This window comes from Lissotriton vulgaris, chromosome 3_1, assembly GCF_964263255.1.
Source record: "Lissotriton vulgaris chromosome 3_1, aLisVul1.2, whole genome shotgun sequence".
NCBI classification, from domain to species: domain Eukaryota; kingdom Metazoa; phylum Chordata; class Amphibia; order Caudata; family Salamandridae; genus Lissotriton; species Lissotriton vulgaris.
In genome coordinates, this window is record NC_141689.1 from 252,033,097 (window position 1) to 252,053,408 (window position 20,312).

At 45.5% G+C, this 20,312-nt stretch overlaps 1 protein-coding gene across 1 annotated transcript in view; it reads right to left on the reverse strand.

The window, feature by feature from the left end:
• ACAA2 (acetyl-CoA acyltransferase 2) overlaps positions 1–20,312 on the reverse strand; it is a 111,649-nt gene that overhangs the window by 32,567 nt on the left and 58,770 nt on the right. Inside the window, exons 5-6 of the mRNA XM_086960376.1 lie at positions 15,174–15,321; positions 7,780–7,955 (exon numbers count right to left, since the gene is read on the reverse strand). Coding sequence (XP_086816502.1) covers positions 7,780–7,955; positions 15,174–15,321 — 324 coding nt within the window. The remainder of the gene's footprint in view (positions 1–7,779; positions 7,956–15,173; positions 15,322–20,312) is intronic.

A 20,312-nucleotide genomic window follows, 5' to 3' on the forward strand; every position in this document is an offset into this window, starting at 1 on the left:
AGCCACTCTGCACTCCCTAGCCACTCTGCGCTCCCTAGTCACTCTGCGCTCCCTAGTCACTCTGCACTCCCTAGTCACTCTGCACTCCCTAGTCACTCTGCACTCCCTAGTCACTCTGCACTCCCTAGTCACTCTGCACTCCCTAGTCACTCTGCACTCCCTAGTCACTCTGCACTCCCTAGTCACTCTGCACTCCCTAGTCACTCTGCACTCCCTAGTCACTCTGCACTCCCTAGCACTCCCTAGCACTCTGCACTCCCTAGCACTCTGCAGTCACTCTGCAGTCACTCTGCAGTCCCTAGCACTCTGCAGTCACTCTGCACTCCCTAGCACTCTGCAGTCACTCTGCACTCCCTAACACTCCCTAGCACTCTGCAGTCACTCTGCACTCCCTAGCACTCTACAGTCACTCTGCAGTCACTCTGCAGTCCCTATCACTCCCTAGCACTCTGCAGTCACTCTGCACTCCCTAGCACTCTGCAGTCACTCTGCACTCCCTAGCACTCTGCAGTCACTCTGCACTCCCTAGCACTCTGCAGTCACTCTGCACTCCCTAGCACTCTGCAGTCACTCTGCACTCCCTAGCACTCTGCAGTCACTCTGCACTCCCTAGCACTCTGCAGTCACTCTGCAATCCCTAACACTCTGCAGTCACTCTGCACTCCCTAGCACTCCCTAACACTCTGCAGTCACTCTGCACTCCCTAGCACTCTGCAGTCACTCTACACTCCCTAGTCACTCTGCACTCCCTAGCACTCTGTAGTCACTCTACACTCCCTAGTCTCTCTACACTCCCTAGCACTCCGTAGCACTCTGCATTCACTCTGCACTCCCTAGCACTCTGCAGTCACTCTGCACTCCTTAGCACTCCCTAGCACTCTGCAGTCACTCTGCACTCCTTAGCACTCCCTAGCACTCTGCAGTCACTCTGCACTCCCTAGCACTCTGCAGTCACTCTGCACTCCCTAGCACTCTGCAGTCACTCTGCACTCCCTAGCACTCTGCAGTCACTCTGCACTCCCTAGCTCCCCAAGTGTCTTACGTTAAATCCAGAGACAGAATTCTGGTAAGACAAAAAGTGTTCTTTAATCTCTGTTTTAAATTATTTTAAGGCTGATAGTTAAAACAATAAATAAATACATTCAAAATTAGTAAGACAAAACCAAGGGCTTCCAATAACCAAACAGTGGACACACAAGAATGGTCTTGGCACCCTGTTTTTGCCCTCTGAAGTGCGCCTTAAGTGGTGTATGTAAAACCCGGCAGACGTGTCAAGCAGGACTTCACACTCAAGAGTATTTGACAAATGAATGTCAAAAAAGATGCTCACAGACCTCACCCTGAATAGTCTATGAAATTCAGGGGAGCCATCTCTGCTCATTTGGGCTGACTTTGTCAGTCACAGCCGGCCTGTTGTGTAGCTCCTGTGAGGAATTTCACACCTATTCACATGCTAATCACTGGCTGGGGAAGTTGAAGAGGAAATGCAAATTAGCCTACAGGAACTTTAGGCAGGCAAAAGGAAACTTTCAAAAAGTTACTTTTCCTCAAGATTTGTTAAAAATATAATTTTACAATTGAATTGAGTCTATCATAATTATTATAAACAGTTGTTTAATTATTTTTTTAGCTAGTCTTATTCCTAAAACACTGAATTGGGATTTTATTCTGAATTCTGATTTTCTACATTGAATAGCTAGGTCTGGCACAGTGAAAAATTGTTTTCTGCTGCAAGTCACTGTAAAGACTTGTTAAAATTAAATTTCTACCTGTCCTACTTTTGATTACCACGTGTCCTGCCCTCTAGGCAACAAAGCTTAAACAGTGGTGAATATTGTATTCAAGATGAGTTGTATAGCACTCAGATACCCCCGAAAGGACTCCTGGCACTGAGACAGGTGCGCCTGCAAGGCATTGGTAAGCCATGCCGGAATTAAAATAGATGAGTCTTTAGGAATTTCCTAAAAGAAGTTTGTGGCTGGCCCTGGCCTTAAATTGGCATGGAGGGAATTCCACAAATTTGCAGTCAGAACGGCAAAGGAACAGCCACCACATGTAGCCTTTTTGACCTTAGGAACAGTCAACAAAAAGGAGTTCTAAGAATGTAGCGATCTTTTAGGTGTGTAAGGGCAGAGTAGTCTTTGAATAAGAATGGGGCCTTTTCATTGCATGGTGGGCCATACATTGGACATTGAACTGGATCCTCTTTTGTACTGGGAGTACACTAAATGCAAACTCCTTGTGCAGTCTCTTTGAGACGCTGTGTCCTGAACTGTGGCATGACGGTGTTTAACTCGCTGTGCTGTGGGTGGTCGGAGACGACAAAGGCCGTCTGTTGTGTTGAAGGCGTTTGACCAAAGCAGCGCTGGGGGAAGACAGAGGCAGCGGCAGCTCGCGTGGCTGGAACAGTGCATGCGAACTCATGTGGCATGCAGGGGTACGGCGTTCCGGGAGTACAACATGCCACAGGAGCACGACCCTGGAAGTAAATGCCAACTGAAGGTAGCGCTGTCTCTTGGGCTCCCTGGAGGGTAGAATGGGGAGGGCTGGGCACAGTAGTATGTTATAGCGGAAGTTTCTGTATCCTTCTGATCCAAGGCCGACCTTGAAGCTGGTGACTCTGGGCAAATCACTCAGTCTCCCAGTGCCTAAAAAATAATGCGTCAGTCTGAAATACGGCTGCTTTCTTCCTCTATCAGTGGCTTTCGGCTGATGAATCATTTTTCTATTTCCTAGTTTTCCATCTTTCGTTTAGGGGATGGGGTGTGTCGTGTGTGCATTGTGGTTCGGAGCGCTTCGATCTAAGTTCTGGCCCGCCTCATCACTCACTCAACCAACTGGTGTGATCCTCGGCAGGCTCCGTTCTCTCCCTGTGCCTCTATTTCCTTTTTCTGTAAAAAAGAATGCGCCGAGAAAGAAACTGCATAGGATCGGGATTAACGGCTCTCAAAAACCCCGCACACGTTTACATACTCTTTCTACATCAAGGCAAATACAATTTATCAAATTAATGTCAGTCACAATGTAGGATTACCCCAAATTTTGAATCGTGTTTGGCAGTATCTAAGTGAGTTTGTGGAGAACCTATTTTAACGTGCCTGGCGTGTTCCCAGGTACAATCTGCTTTAAGAGGCAGGTTGGTTTGAGGGAATCAGGCGATCTGCAATAGGGCTAAATGGCTGCAGTGCTAAAATATGTTGTAATGAAAAGTACCGAATTCCATCAATACAAAGGCAATTGTTTGAATCTAGACTGTACATGTATTTTAGCTGCTTATTCTGAAAATCTGGTGTATATATATCTGACCTTCCTGGGTCTATATTGGACACCCCTGGCCTAAAGACAGATACTGACCCTGTATACTTGGTCGTTTCAGCATGTAGTCAGTATTGTACAACAGAGAAGTGTTTAAAAACATTCAAAACGCTCTTTAAAAGTCATTCTCCCGGACGCCAGGAGGGCCTCCTTACCTGTAGCTCCTTCCCGTAGAAGCGGACCATGGAGGCGTCGGCCACCAGCAGAGTCTCCACGGAGCGGGTTTCGGACACGAACCTCCGCCGACGGGCCGGTTCTGAGTGAGTCCCCGCCGTGGGCGCCCAGTCCTCCTCGGTGGCGCTGTCCACGGGACCTGGCGCGTGTATGTCCGCTCTTAGGGTGCCAATGTCTGGATCGGGGTGTCCCCCAGGGCTGGGGCGCCCTCGTCGCCGGAGAAGGTGAGGCGCCAGGTGGTTCTCCATTCTCCCCGACCCCCACGCCCTCTCTGCCTGCCCAGGGCGCCTCCCCAACAGTGCCCCTGTCAGATGGTGCTTCCCGTGGGCAGCCGGTTGGATGAGGTACTCTTCACCGTCCACAACGAAGGATCCGCGGACCCCTTGGCACAAGCTGACCGCAGCCAGTGACTCTCTGCGCCCGTTGACGGTGCCCGAATAGAAGCACCCCCTGAGCCCGTCGCTGACCTCCCTGCTGCCAGCCGTGCCCCCGCCCCTCCCGTCCCGCAGGTACTCCACCCGCAGACCCGGCGCCAGGAAGCTGGCCTCAGGTGCCAGGCGCAGCACGAAGACCCTCCCAAAGGCAGAGAGGCGAAAGTACACCTGCCCCGGACTCCCCTGCACCCTGACTGGTACCGTGTACTGCTGCTGCTGCTGTGGGTGGCCCCGGGTGATACCCTGCACCTTCCCGTGCAGACGGCCAGTGGGCCCTGCCTGGGTGTTTGACACCAAAAGAAGCAAACCCGTCAACACCAAAGAGCCGCCGCGCGCCAGTGCCCGGTGCAGAGGGGCATAAGGTGCCATAGCGACACCGCAGGAGAAAGTGCAAAAGCAAGAGTTGGGGTATGTAACCTCCCCGCACTCTTGAACGTCAAGGGGAAAGTGCAGAAAGTGTGCGCGTGCCAAATTTAAAAAAAAACAAATAAATATATTAACTACCCTTGAACTAGACGCCAAAAGCAACACGACGAACAGAAAACTACAGTGCAGGCTGATTTGCTGCAGCCCAAGTTGTAAATAAATATAGAGTTTGCTCAAAGTCAAATATCGTACGCTTAACCTGACCCTTTTTTCAATAAATACATTATATTTTAAAAGTGGGACAAATGCCGGCGCCCCCTTGCCTCTTAAAAAGTACGTTGTTGTCTCCAGAGGCTGCGCGTTTCCCAAAATCAAGTCAAAACAGGATCAGGAAAAAGAAGCGGAAACACCCCGTTAATAAATTATATTAAAAAAACTATGATAACTTGAGCTGAGTGAGCCCGTCGTTGTGAGTGCCCTGCCTGCCTCCCAACCCTGCCCCTCGCCTGTGCCCGGTCCCCGCACACTGCCGGCCTCCGTATATATACACACGTTCTTCCCCCCTCTTTCCCTTTCACATAAGAGGTTTATTTTTGATCGCTATTCTCTGCGCGGCTCCCAGGCCCCCCTCGCGCCCTCCCTTCTTGGCTCCCGGGAGGAGGCTGGCTGGGTGGGAGGTAAGGGGAGAGAGCGAGGAAAAAAACTTTTCGAAGGAGATGTTTAAAGCCAATGAGACGGCAGGGGATCAAAGACCCTCCTTTTAAGTTGACAACTCCAAGATTTTTTTTTTCTCTTTTCTTTTTTTTTCGCTCTCTCCCCTTTAATATTAACTCTTTCTACCCCTCGCAGGTCTCGCGTTCGAAATGAGCTCTGGTTAGGTTGACTCGCTTCACAGCACTTGACTGTCTAGCGTTAGACGATGCAATGCATACCTTGGCACCGGGGACTGAACTCTTTATTACGCTCCAGCCCGGCCGGTCTCAGGACGCTCCTCCGCCCGCTCTCTGTTCTCCAGGGAGCAGCGGGGGGGCAGAGACGGCAGGCCGGGGGCTGGAGCACTCTTTCAGGTCCCTCGGCGAGGTCAGGTCAGTCTTCCCCGGGCCCGGCGGTGATCGCTGTGAATTCTCGGCTCCTCCAGTCGAGCGGGCCAATCCAGACACGGCAGAACGGGCGAGCCTCCAAAGCACCCGGGAGTCAGCCTATGGCAGTGCGGCTCCCGGGTCAAGCCTGCGATGACGCTCCTCGCCCTAGCCAATCACCACACGGCAACAGTGGTGACGCTGCGCCGCACGGGCCAATCCCGTCGCGGCGTTTGGTGAGGGGGCTCGGCTCTCTCGTCCAATCGGAGAGCAGCGGGCTCGTTTTCGGTCGCGTTGGTACCAGCAAGGTACGGGGCCCTTCGTCGGGGGTTTACTGATCCCGGGTCGCGGTGGTGAAGCTGCACACAGGTTATTTTAGTGCACTCTGCTCGGGGAAGGCTCACAAACCTTCAGTCTGCACCAAACACGTGTCGATGGATTCGGGGGCGTTCCCGGCGTCGCGTGACGTCGGCAAAAGCCAAAGAATCTCGGGAACGCCCCCGTGTCTCCTCCGGCCATGACGGACGCCTCTCTGTTCCAATGGCTAGCCTCCATTTATGGAGCTAGCCAATGAAGCAGAGAGGCGTGTTCAAGTCACCCATACTAGAAACTACAGATTTCTCTGGAGGCGGAGCCTAACGGCTCCGTCCCCCAGCGAAACCTAATAAAAATGAGTCATTTTCAATACTTATAAACTTTAAAAATAATTTGTTTCATTGGTGTTTTTCATGAGCCTCATTCTTCCAGTTTCCAGAGAATCCAATTACGAGTGATAAAACCACATAATGTAAACTATGTTCTTTGTGCGCTTGTTAACTAATGGCCTTTCACTGAATTGGATCAAACAGGTAATATTGCAGGAAATGACAACAGATTTAAAGTCCTCATTGTTAAGCATTATCTCGCTGATCTGCCTCCAATCCGGGGGTGCAGGAAATTCACACTAAATGTGAGTAACACCAAGACTGTCTACAGAAAAATCCAGAAGGAAAATTAGGGGTTAGGAAGCAGAGGATGATAGGTCCTAGACCTAATTGGTGGTCACATTCTCCAGTATTGTCAACTTGGGTTCATAGGATAGAAGTTTATGTAAGAAGGCATTTAGATAATGGTTGGGTGGGGGGGTCGGAGGGGCTGGGTGTTTAAGGTCGACTAGCTACTAAAATGAGGGCAAATCTTTCTTCAATGCCTTCAGACACTCAAGGTTAAAATAGTACCAATAATAGCTGTATCCAATGGGCAGGTGGCATAAGGCCACAAAAGAGGGAAAATAATAGACACCATAACAGTTTCTAATGTATAATCTTAATCTGCCTTTGTGAAACGATACTGAAACCAGGAGCAGTATCACAGCTTTCTACATTTGTGCAAAAAATTAGCAGATTCCTCACTGGATTTCCGCATCCTCAATGTTTAGACTGAAATCAAGACCTCCCTGGCAGACAAAAGCTTCCGCTGGAAGAAACATGCAATGGCCACTGTCCGAACCGTGGTACTTACCTGCAAGTCTGAAGAGAGCAATTAGAAAAGCAATAAAATAGCGTGATTTCCATGAAATATAAAAAAAAGGCTGAAATACGGTTTCATTTAATCTCATCTGATCTAAACATACACTTTAAGCAGAAACATTTTTGTATACCTAAAAATATCCATGTGGTAGGAGACATCCATTCATGTAAACACCATAGTGCTAAAAGCCAAAGCACACAGATGAGACAACATCTATCACCCAGTCTACTGTGCTTTTGGGATCTGGGTGCAGTGGACAGCCTAGAAAATATCCTACTTACCTGTCTGTATTCTCCCAATGTGATGACAACCCTGATAAGATTTATACTAACTGATGCAGACATTCCGATTTGGGAAGAAAAGAACAACATATAAATGTTGAATCAGCTTAAGTCACTAAGGTAGCATTGACAAGGGAAACATTTGCCCATCAATGGCCAGTAGCAATGCATCAAAGGCAAATGTTAGCAAATACTTTGCTGGCGCTGACCTATAAAAAGAAAGTGAGTAAATAGGACAAGGAACATGCAGTGCTAAATAAATAGCTATGATGCAAACACGGAGTGCCTATTCTCGAATTACAAAATCCCGGTGCTGAGAAATCTATGTTAACAAGACCAAGCAATCCAGCAGAAATAACCATTGTATATATTGAATTATGCTAAAGCAATCGACTTTAAAATTCAATATTTGTGTATGGAGATTAAAGTCATATGTATACATAATGTACACTACTCTTTCTTCATGCCCACTAACAGAAAATGCTGGTGTGAAATAGAAGGTAAAACTAAGTCAGCAGACAAGCAGTTTGAGATGCACATGCAACACACAGATAGCTGTATTCAATTCAGCAGTATAGAGGTACAGCATTAATGCAACAACCCAATTCATTCAATGCTTACGGAGGCGTTCCCAGCAGTGACGGTGCCATCTTTCTTGAAGACTGCAGCTAACTTCGCCAGTTGTTCTGCTGTGGTCTGTGGTCTAGGGTGCTCATCTCGGTCGACTTTTTGGGTTCCTTTTTTTGTTTTTATTTCAATTGGAGCCATCTCAGCATTAAAGTACCCCGCATCATTAGCTGCAACACAAAAGCAGGGGCTTTTGTTTTATGAGCTTTGCAAACTGAACATACAAGTATGGAGTTTTAAACTTGGGTGATTTTTAAGAGAGAGGAAAAGTGACTTTCTGAAATTCCCTCGGAGTGTGATAAGTTCTAAAAATGAGATATAAACATTATGCACACTAATATTCTAGGCTACCTTCGGGCAAGACCATGTGTTTCAGAATGCCACTATACATGCCAATGTAGTCACAAGGAAGCAACTTGAATGTTCCACATGTCTGAGATAAGCAGCTAACAACGCACCTCCGAAACAACAAGTTTAAAATCCTGCTTTTTGGGTAACATCAACTTGAAACAGAAAGTTTTAAACCAGATAAGTTGGTATCACAGAGGTTGTCCTACAGAGTCCCAAAAAGTATACATTGCACCTTGCATATTCAAACAACCCTCAACTATTTTTTAATCCTAAAATATATTCTTTGTTGAGGTCGCAGAAGGCTGCAATTTACATAAACATAACTACCTCGCTAGAAGAAAAACTGAAGTTCATACCAGTTCAACAAAGAAATAAGTGGGAGCATGTGACAGAAACAACAAGAACATTCCTTCCCACAGTCTGCCCCCACTGTTCACACCCTGGTATGCATAAAGAACGCGATTTTTGAGCATCAGACATATGTGTGTTGATTCCAGGTTCAGTAAACAAATTTTAAATACCATAATAGCTTACAAAACTTAGCAAAAACAAGGAGTTGATGGACGGAGATCTGAAACTTTTCAGACCCTCACCCCAGTCACAGATCTGCGTTGAATCCATCATCGTTCTTTAGCTCACTTCGCCACCCCAGTTCAGACACAGCACAATGCAAATCAGTCTTGACCCTGTGCCTCATGGGAACAGTCCAGCCCTAACTGCCAAGCAATGTCTTCCCTGGACCGGAAACAAGCTTCCTGGGACCGGTTTCGGGCTAACAGCCCCCATCAGCCAGGCTAGCTTGAATCCAGAGGCAAAATGAGCAAGGGACCCACGTCTAGGCATACCCTGCCACACTTAGGGCGAACAAAGCTACTGCCCCCAAACTAGTGGGACCACCTAAACTACACTAAACTGTGAGGAAGTGAATTACAACTCAATCATGCTTTACAAATAATTAATTGGCAGATGTGATGTTTTACTGGGGAAACATCATTTACCACGAAGGCATTACCACTACTCACGTTTACCACGTGACACTTACCACGCAGGGTGCCTTCCACGCAGGGTTCCTTCCACGACGTCTTTGCCACGCATTAGGGGGATTGGGGGGTTGGCGGGGGTCGGCTGGGGGAGGGGCGGGGGGGGGGGGGGGCCTGGGGGGGTCTCCCCCCCAGAAATAAAAAAAAGGAGCGGGTTAATTAAATAAAAAAAAAACGCACTTCCGTACCAACGAGGATGCCACACACGGCGTCCGAGTGTCAGTTTACTGCCCTGAGCTCGGCTCTAATTGAGCAGGCGTCGACGGCTTCCTCCAGAGCGGGTTAATTACATTTTTTTAAAAAACGCACTACAGTAGCACTGAGGTAAAAGGAAAGTGCCTCCCCCAAAGACGTGCCGTTACGGCAGTCCTTTTTTAATTTTGGCAGACGTGTTTTCACGCTTGTTTCGATGGTGGATGGAAGGTACGGGCTGCTGGTGAAAGACAGGAAGGTGTCAGGTAAGAAAATAATCTTTAGCATTTGTGTTTGTGTTTAGGACGTAAAAATGCGTGGTATGATCCTTCGTTGCAAATTCCAGCGTGGTAAAGCCACTTGCGAACTAAAATTCGCGTGGTATTGCCATGCGTGGAACTTGTATTCGTGGTAACATCATATATTCGTTTTACTGGTGTTTGAGAAAAAGGGTCAAGATTACTCCTGACTAGAATTAAGACTAAATGAAGTCTTCATCCAGTGAAGATTTCAATATTAATAGTCAGTAGTAGATGAACTACATGGATTTATACGGGACTAAAGTGAGGAAGGCCTCACTCATGTGCTAACTGTTGCATCAATCCGCCATGAACAAAAATCACAGGAGAGCGAGCATTCAACAGCAGAGGTTGAAGAAAAATAATTCGAAAAGGGAAGCAAGACGTGTACTAAAGGAAAATGAGGGACAAGCATTTGAAATCTCAGACACAGCCTCAAAGAGAAGGGGACTATTTCCCCATGTTACACATGGAAGTAAGTGGAAGCAAAAGCTTATCAATTTACCACTGTGCAGTAGTATTGTAACCAAAGAATACAGTAAAGCTAGAAAGGTCAGCTCTTACCCAAATAACATTCAACTGATCACACAACATTAGGAAAAAGCCTCTATTTTCCTGTCACCCTTATTCAGCTATCCCAGAAAGCACTGCGACATCAGAGGAATTCTTTATTACTAACCATATGAAACTTGGCCTATTGCTGTCCAGCAAGCATTTCGGCAGGTACTTCCTCCACCTGTTTTCAATAACCAGTTTTGAATAATTCCAGCTTCTCCATGTTATCAAAAGCTAGATATTCACTATTGTCGCTGGCACGCGGGCACTACTGCTTGGGCAGGTCAAACAGGGTGATCTAAGCTGACCCCTTCACTCCTTGGGGTAAAAGCAATAATTTGTTGGTGAAAGGCTACGGGCTGGAAAAGTGTTCATAAAGAAACTGGGGGGGGGGGGGCAGCCACGATTGTGGGATCACTTGCTGCCTGTTCTACAATGTGGCCGAATAATATCTTATCTAGAGAGGATTGTTGCAGGACACCTTTAGTGCATTCTTCTACAATTGGGGAAGCAACTACTTAAAGTAGAAGTTGCCTAGAAAATCAATCTTCTGGGGTGCTCAGTTTGCAAGGCTTTTGGAGATCACATACAACTGGGTGAATCCCCTAGGAACTCAAAATGCAATGGTATTCGGACATTTGGGTTTCAATAAAGAGTTAAACGGAAAGGGGATGCAACACAATTTAGTTATGTGATGATATTCATAGGCATACACAAAAGCCAGGCTTTCATTTTCAGGTTGACAGTAAGCCCATTGAACATCTTACAGAATTCTGCTGGCATGAGGCTATTTTCTTCCAGAGTCAGGGCACGCTTCTGATGTACCAGGCACCAGGCCATTATGTAGAGCTACCACGGTTACATTAACAATCAGCTCTGTGCACAGATCTACATCAAAGTATGTTATGTGCTACTACAACTCAGTCTTCTTTTAAAGATTGATGCTTTGCTTACAACCACACTAGTGTCAAGCCTTGTTTGTTGGCTCGCACAAGTGACGCAGTATATGACATAACAGGAGAAATAACTTACCATTTCTTAGAAGAAATGGCCATTAGTTGAATTTGAATTGGTCAGGCTGTAGATGTTCTTTAGTGAGGAACTAAAAACACCCAATAGTGTCCACAGGCAACAGGGCAGCCAAAACCCAGGAAACAGGGCGGCCAATATCCAGGTTTTATCTGATGCGGGAGATTTCAGTAAGTGCCTGACTGTAAGATGGCTTCTGGGGCACCCGTTTGTTTACAGTCTGATAAATGTAGGCCAACCAAGTTCATTACAGAAGCTTACAACGAAAGGACAACTAGGTGCACATGAACTGTGTCATGAATCCCGTTCTAAAATAGCTGCAAAGTTCCAGACTGCAGCAAGGGTGAGTTGTTTAGGCAGATTCTCAAGGTGAACCACTACTCAACAGCTGCTCATTTCACAGTTCGAAGCAGTTAAAGTAATTGCCAGGAATAGTCCGCCTGCACAAGTGGCTCATCATCACAGCATGCCGTCAGGGTGGTGAAGTATCAGTACCAGAAGTGATGGATGGGACAGTGCTCCGGTGTAAGGCAGAGGGCACTGCACTCTTTATTGACAATTGGGCACTTGACCTTCTCACCTTCCCAGAGCATAATTTGCATTTTGAGGACTGGACCTGCAACTCTAAACCCAGGACTCCTGAATAACTCCAAGGGATAGTTGGCTGATCTTCAGATCAAAAGCCTCAGGGACAGAACAGGCTTCCAACAAACTCAAACCCAGCACCTGGACTTTGCCATCTGCGAGTCTTACCTTCCCATGTGGTGCTACCCTAGTCCTGGGTCCTTTTAAGAGAGCTTTGAGATACTCTGCCAGCCAATCTGTGGATTCAGCAGAACCAACTCCTCTCCTCCATGGTGCATAACCTCTGCTGCTCGACACATCGCCCTCAGGACCAATGCATCGCCTCTGCTGCATGGCCTTTCCTGCCGTAAAGACTTCGCATTGCCTATTGCAACTTATCAGGACTGCTGCTGGCCTGCACATCTCCACGCAAGGGCGTCACCTAATGCAGCCCACCGTAATAGGCGCAACGCGTCTCCATGCAAGGACATGGCATCATGCTTCACAGTTCCCCAGAACCGCCACTGTGCAACATCTCTTCGCCTGGACCTCACATCTCCTCTGCTGCATGACGTATCCTCTACGCAGGACTCTGCAAATCTTCACAACCTGGATTAAGGTATTGTGTTCAGCGAACCCAAGTGGCTCCCTGTAGCTGGCCCGTGCTTCATCGTGGACAGTCTTAACTTGTAACTTTGTCCCTGTCTCGTACAATCTGACGACCTATAGTTGGTGCTTTGTGCTTTTGGGCATTATTTTCACTTAAATCTTTAAAGCTGCATAGCTCTGCTTCTACTGATTGGATTTATGCCGTTTTGGTATTGATTTATTTATTACACTTTATTCTATTGTCCTAAACTGATGTGTTTATGTTCTTGTGTTGGGTTTTAACTGTGTTACTTCTCGAAGTGCTGCATAAATGGGTTCGAAATTGCCTCTTATGTCCAATTAAGCCGGACTGTTATGTGCCAAGCTACCAGAGGGTTTAGCACAGGCAAGGATTGCGGTTGCTACTGGAGTATGGTTTCGCCCCCTCAAGCAGTAACCTAATGTCTTACTCCAGGGAGAAAATATCCATTCCTTCCCAGCTCAATTTCGTCCACCTGTCTAGAGTGAATCTGACTGAAGCACAAAGTTGAGGCACAACACCTTTCTCCTGGAGGATGTCCCTCAGCTCAAATCTTAACATGTAGTATGTGCACAAGCTACTTTTCTAAAGTGCGATACACATTAATAAACACTAGGGAATTGCATTTGTTAAGTTGTCACTTGCTGTCTAGCTTTCTCTTTCCTTAGTCACTTGGTACACGCTCCTGAAATGAAGACAAATTGCTGTTGTCACACAGTAGGACAGCAGACAACAGCAGTGAAAAGGAAAACCATCAAGAATACATAACAAGCATTCGCAATAAGGCCTCGCAGTTGCGCGTTTGAGCGATTGGCATTATAAATGACAATGCCTTTTATTTAGGTGTTTTGAAAATCTGCAAGCAGTACGTAAACACGCACTTTGCACTTATAGTCCCTGTTTATGAGAAGCAAGGCTGGCAGTAACTGCACCTCTTTTACTTCCAGCCTTGCTTTTCGTAAGCAAAGACTATAAGTACAAAGTGCGTGTTCACGACCCGCTTGGTGGTTTAAAAAAAATATTATAATTCTTTACATGCAATAGCTCAAACTCTCACAAATGCAAGACCTATAGCATTGCAAAAACTGTTTTTTTCAAGGCGTGTGCCACTTCACTCTAATGTTTTATCGCTCATCAAAGGTTGAAGAGGCACAGTTAAGGGATTCATTGTGTGTCGCGGATCTCTTTTAATGTAACTACTTTAAGTCAAATGAAGAATGATTAATCTGCCATTTCGTTTGGTGCGTTTCGACAGTTTTAACTTTAGTCTTAAGGGTTTGAGTTCAATTAGTAGGTCTCCTTCATTTGTCCTGGTAGTCAGCATTTCATCACAAAACCTCTGGGTATTGTTCAACTGTTTCCTTAGATTGTTGTTGGGGGGTCAGTAAACGACCGTGCTGGGTTCACAATCACTGAACTTGTCATATATAGTGCAAAACAAAAACTATACATTGCTGTAGATTAAAACAGCACCTTCTGGGGTGGAACTGGGAAACTATAGAGAAATTTTAAATCATTGGCATGGTGTTCGGAAAATTGTGGGTAAACGCAGTACATGGGGAGGCTGTTAAGCTGCATGGGACACGTATTTGAATTCAGCGGGGAAACATGCTTTTGGTGTAGGTCAGATATCAAGGAAGAAAATCTTGGTAACACTGTGCATAAGGTAACATTCAAGGGTAGGGGAAACCTTATTCAAATTGTTTCTGTGAAAGCACCCAATTTACATTCCTTTGCCAAGTCTCTTATCATTTCTGCGAACAAGGGTCCTCGAATAACTCTGAAGAGTATCCCTTGCCACACCCCTTTGCGTTTTTTTTCTCAAGCCTAACTCGTGCTCTGCTGCCTTGTATGTATGTGCCATGCGCGCACCCGGAAGTCTAGTGAAATGTAAATGCCAAGACGCATCTAGTGACAGCTGCCTAATGGCTTCATGGTGGGTTCAGATGCACCTTTCCTTTGAAAAGAGCAGGGTCTTCATGCACAGAGTGTCTTCTAGAAAGCAGGTACAAGGCTGCTGGCTGCAATCAGGTTATTTCGGAAGAGAGCAATTTTGGAGTCAGCTGTTGAAAGGAGAAAGACAAGAACCAGAAAGCCAAGAAAAAGCGCACGTCTACTATTGTGTACTCTGATGAAAACACAGGAGCCCGGTGACGGATTGGAAGGGCGGGGGAGGGAGAGAAGAGAGGGAGGAAAGGGGACAAAGACAACAAAAGCGAAACTAGCGCAGTTCTTGTGAAGCGGGCGCCGCGCTGGTAGAAAAAGCTCATACCTGCAGTTCTCTGCATAGACCAGAGCCAGGCCATGTCCGGGGCAACGGAGCAGGAGGCATGGTGCAGGAAGCAGCACTGAGAAAACTGAGGCATTAAAAGGTGGTGGGAGGGAGGAGTGCTATATTACAATGTAACCTGGTATGGCGCCGAAGCTGAACACAGGCAAACAATACCACAGTAGGAAACGAAGAAAAAAATAGCCCCCCAAAGAACAGATAAAGAACCATAGCGTAGTGAGACAGTACTTAGTCTCTGCTGCGTGGGAGGAACGGAAGAGAAAAAGAAGGGACAAAGAGGCCGGACTGACCACTAGCAAGCAAGGATTTTTAAAGGACACTAAAACAAACAAGTCATAAGTAGGGGGATGGCTTTCAGACCATAAGTGAAGCAAGAACAGGTCTCAAATGCTCGACCTAAAAATACCAAAAGGGCAAACACCTGACTTCTGCATACTCACCAGCTTTCCATCTCTGCTGTGTTTTGATTGCATATCTATCACAATCTTCTCTGCTGATCTTGTACTTTTCAGCCAGGTTTTCAGCAGTGATACCCATTGGAGTTTTAATATGTAAATCAGTAAGTCCGGCCCACAAAGTGTCTTCCATCTAAGTAAGGAACAAAGCACAAACAGAAATAGTTGTGTCCTTTATCCACAAGACAAACCACTTGCAGTTTAAAGTTGATTCCAGAAGAATAATAAGGATTCTAAGAATAATTGGAGCACATGGTCAAAGGGGTCAATCTGTAAATACTATAATAATTCTAATAAAGAGCATGAGGAAAAGGCAAAATTATAATTGATTTCTAGGTTTGTCTTCATGAAATCTTTGAAAAGGCAAAAACATTCAAAAAATGGTCAAAGTGTCTTCATTATATGGGGGCCAACTTTATGTTTTTATTTTGCATTCAGCCACCTCTGTGTATAGTTAAATATGGAAACACAAAAAGATGAACGGAGTGCTGAACATTCACTCCCAGTACAGAGATCTGGACCTAAATCCATCTTTTTTGCTCATCACACCACACCATTCCATTCCAGTACAGCAAAAAGATGCTGGTCGAAATGCTGAATACGGTCAAACATTCACCCCCAGTATATATGGCTGGATCCAAACTGGGATGGCATGGTGAGCAAAAAAATGATGGATTTAATCCAGATCTGTGACTGGAGTTTGGGGAAAGGAATATTTGACAATGTTCAGCATTCTGTCCATCAGTTTTTTGTGTTGCTATGGTCGCTTAAGTGAGAAGGGTATGCCCAGATGGGGGGCTGGTGCTCACTGCGCCAATTAATTCAAGGTAGCCTGACTGACGAAGGGCGATACCCCAAAAACAGTCCCAGGATGCTGGTTTTCCAGTCCCAGGAGGACCTGGCAATTCCAGTTGGTTTGTTCCAATGAGGAGCAGGGTCACGACTGATTTGCATATGGCTGGGTCCAAACTGGTGGCATCGTGGGCAAAGAACGATGGATTAAACCCAGATCTGTGACTGGGAGTGAATGTTTGACAATGTTCAGCATTCCATCCATCTTTTTTTTGTGTTGGTGAATTTAAATATGGGCATAGCTACCAATTGTCCAATGTTATGTGCGACACATAGTCGTTTTTAGTTTTTACCTAATGACCTTGTGCATACTGACTTTCTTTTACGATTATGGGATTAGAAGTATCGGCATGGAAAATAATAAAAATCCAGGATAGTGTAAAGGTGTTATTTATAAGATGTTATGCATATGTGCCCCTATGAGTTTCCTTCAATACATAGGTGCCTGCGCTTATGGGTGTTCATGTATTATCAATATATATAAATGCTTGGAGTTATATTTTGGTTTGTGTGTGCATGGAAGCTTGCAAATACAGTGCTCCGTCTTCAAGAATAGGTCAGTTCTCACTGCATATTGTATGTTTGTGGGAGGATGCACTAAATAAAAGCGGAGACAAGCTTACTGGACTTTTCAAGGCTGACTTAGTATTCAAATCTCTTTGGTCATCTGAGTCACTTTGCTTATCAATTTAGAGGAAACCTAATTCCCCCAATAGATTTTCAAAAAGATGTTAGAGCGGAATAATCGCATTATCTAACTGTCAACCCATAAGAGGTCACCAACATCATATTTCTCAAAGAAATGAGAAAAAAGGTATTATTCAAGGTGTTAAATAAGTTGCTGGTTTAACTAATAGAGATCCCATCTTTGACACCTGACAAAAGGATTTGACAATACCACTCATTTTAATCTGGTCCTCTGCTATCTGCAAAATCTGGGACCCGCTTGAATTATTGCTATGCTTGGGAACTAACTGATATAGTATCCACTTCTGCTGAAACATGTCGACCTATAATTTAAGAAAGCAGTAATTTGGTGAATCTGCTGTTATTTTGCACTGTTTTTAAAGTTTGGAAGACTTGAGAGATATTAATAAATTTTCTTTGCTGTCCTCTATCCAATTTTATACACCTTATCACTTTTTCACTCTCACTCAATCACGCACTGCAGCTCAGTTACCTCAATACATTGGTTTTGGTACCCCCTATTACAATTTATTTTTCCAATGGTCTGGCGGCAACCACTCGAACATCTAGTGGCTGCGAGCATATTCTCCTTGGTGTGAGGAGAACCCATATGATGATAACGGCGGTACCGAACGGAAACTGATGGGTACTTTTTATACCCTGGTGATATCTTTGCTGTGCCTCTAGGACACACGGGAATACTCTCTCTCACTATCTTTCAGATTATCTAGTTGTGTCGTTAATAGGACGTATAGTTGATCCCACTAGACATTTCTTGTTTTTGCTAGTGTATCCTTTGGGGGTTGTGCCTATGTATTGGTCTTTAAACATGGGCTGAGACCCTCTTTCAAACGTTTTTCTGATGATACCTCAGAGGGAGCCAGACTGAGTAAAATGGATTCGGTAGAAATAGGGATATAGAATATGCAGCAAATACATTTTCCCGTGTGATAATCCAGACCTGGGCACATATTATTCTGTGGCATAGAGATGCATGTGCACAGCATAAGAGGTGGAGGGTTGTAATGTATATGTATATAATACACCAACAGTGCCCTAATGCAATAAAGCAAATGTGTTCTAAACCAAATGCTTGAAAAACACAGTGTCTCGATTAAAAACCTTTAGTACTGTAGTAGTCGGCTGGGGCATTTTAAAACACACTTGTGCACACAAAGATGAAAGTATTGGTTTATTAAAAGTGTTTGAGGGCTTTTGACATTTTATCTTACAGTTTTTATTCAGTTACACTTCGGACGGTCTGATCTTGGAAGCAGTCAAAGATATAAAAGCAAATATAAAATCATAAAACAGATTACGAACAAGTCATAACTATATAACTGGACACATAATTGGGAAGAGTGTGTTTAATCTGGACATAAGAATTCATGATAGGGCTGGAGTTAAACGTTCATTACTTTTGGTTGGCATTTACCTCCGTGTAGGCTAGGGGAGGCTCAGGTGACTGGGTACAGGAGGGTGGTGCTCCATGCTGCTAGTTAGTCTGGAGCAGTATTCCACACCTGCCTCATATGATCAGATGACCATGCTGTCCCTCTAGTCTTACTCAGCAGAATGGGCTCACCTAATCCTTCTTTTGGGAATTTCAGTAATACTTCCCATCATCTAAAGGATTGACTAGGTACAATGCTTATGAACACATTTGCAGGTGGACTTGCACATAGACTTGCGGGTACAGTGTCTGCAAGCGCTTTTGGCAGCGGTGTGGTGGGAGTTATTTTATCAGCAGTGTGATGAAGCCTTATTCCCTTTTCTTGGTATGTCTAAGGAAGATGGAGCCTTTTGCACTGGCAGAGGTGCTCCCAACTTCCTTTCATGAGATGTTGAGAGCAGGCGATTTGATAAAGCAAAGGCTCTTCAGTCCAAGATCTCCTAGATGCCATAGTCTCCTCAATCTCTCTTTCTCTTCAGGTCCATATTCTGCAGAGATGCCCAATCGTCGCCAAATACTGGACAAGGATTCAAGTTAAGGTAGAGCTTGGACAGTAATTACATTCAGAAACATCTATGGTAATATTGGGTATGTAGTGGACAAGTATCACAACTATTTGTGTACTAGGGTTTAGTGGTGGCCAAGAGGGAAACTGTGCTGAAATGAGCTAGCCCACAACAAGTAGACAAGGAGAAGTAATATGGACTGGCGCTTAGTGGTAGAAAAACAGTACACACTGGATGGCTTCCCCAAAATATTTTGTAACAGTGAGTGGAGCTTTTATAGGGAACCATTGGTTCGGATGTAAATCATCTGAGGTGACCGCATCTGAGCAATATAATTTTTATAATAGGATCAGGTTGGTTGTGGAATCCAAATATGGCTATAAAAGTAATGCAAAGTAAATATTAGGTCATGTAGAACAGAGGGTCCATCTCTAGGTCACGCTAAAAACTCTGCAAAAATGACTAAACATGCAATTTGTGAAAGTGACAGCCGCACCATGTTGACCCCAGTATACCTCACCATGTAAGCAGTTCACAGTGTAGATCCTGGACCTGGGCTCAATTTTGAAATGCTCCATAAAGCTAGTTTGATTGAAATTGAGTTTTATCCACTCAAACAGAAATGCATGAGACAGCCACAAGCCAGAAATGCTTTCCAGTAGCTGGTGTGGCTTTTTGGGAAAAGTCAAAGTGTGTATTATGCCAACAGGCCTTATACCGGTATTAGGTTGCTTGTATTCCAGTTCATGGATGGCACTGGCCGAATTGCACTGGTTACCACTAAAGCAGCGGGTGGCCTTTAAGTCCCTTTGCATTGTATTCAAGGCCCTACACGGACTCGGGCCCAGGCCCCTGCAAACCTTGTTTCAGTGGTACACCCCTACTAGAGATCTACGGTCTTCCTCGGCGTATCTGGTAAGGGTGCCCAGATACAATAAGGCCAGAACCGGGGGTAGATCTTTTAGGGTCGCAGCTGCCAAGTTATGGAACAGCCTGCCCATTAAAATACGCCAAACCCCTCAACTTCTCCCATTCAGGAAGTGCATTAAGACCTGGCTCTTCCCTTAGACCTCCCCGTCCAACTCACTGTGCTCCTCCTCAGTATAGTATCTTTTCCTCAGCGCCAGGAAGCCTGCAAGGTATCAGCTGCGCTATATAAATAATTAAAATAAATAAATAATAATAAATGTTGTATGATGGAACCGCGCCTGCGTTTACCAGACATGCTGGTTCCACACAGGCTGAACAACAAAATTCTTAACCACGAATATGCCTTCACCATGCATGCCTTTACAATGAATCTTGCGTTGTTAAGGCATATATGGTAAACACATATCCATAGTTAAGAATTCACAGGTAAGTCTTAACATCCAGACCCGTGCCCCCGGCCTGAGTTCCTAAACTACTCAACTTCCCCCTCCCCAATCCCTATTAATATTTTCACCCCTGCTCTCCCCACAGCCCTAAAAAAGACCCCCAAAGCTATAAAACTACCCAGCAGCACCCGCCACAAGTCCTAATAGGTATTACGATCCCCGGCCCGCCCTAAAAAGGCCCCAAGCCCTGAAAACTACCCCGAACACCCCCAGCCCAGAAAACTACTCCCGACCCACCCCCCAGCCCAGA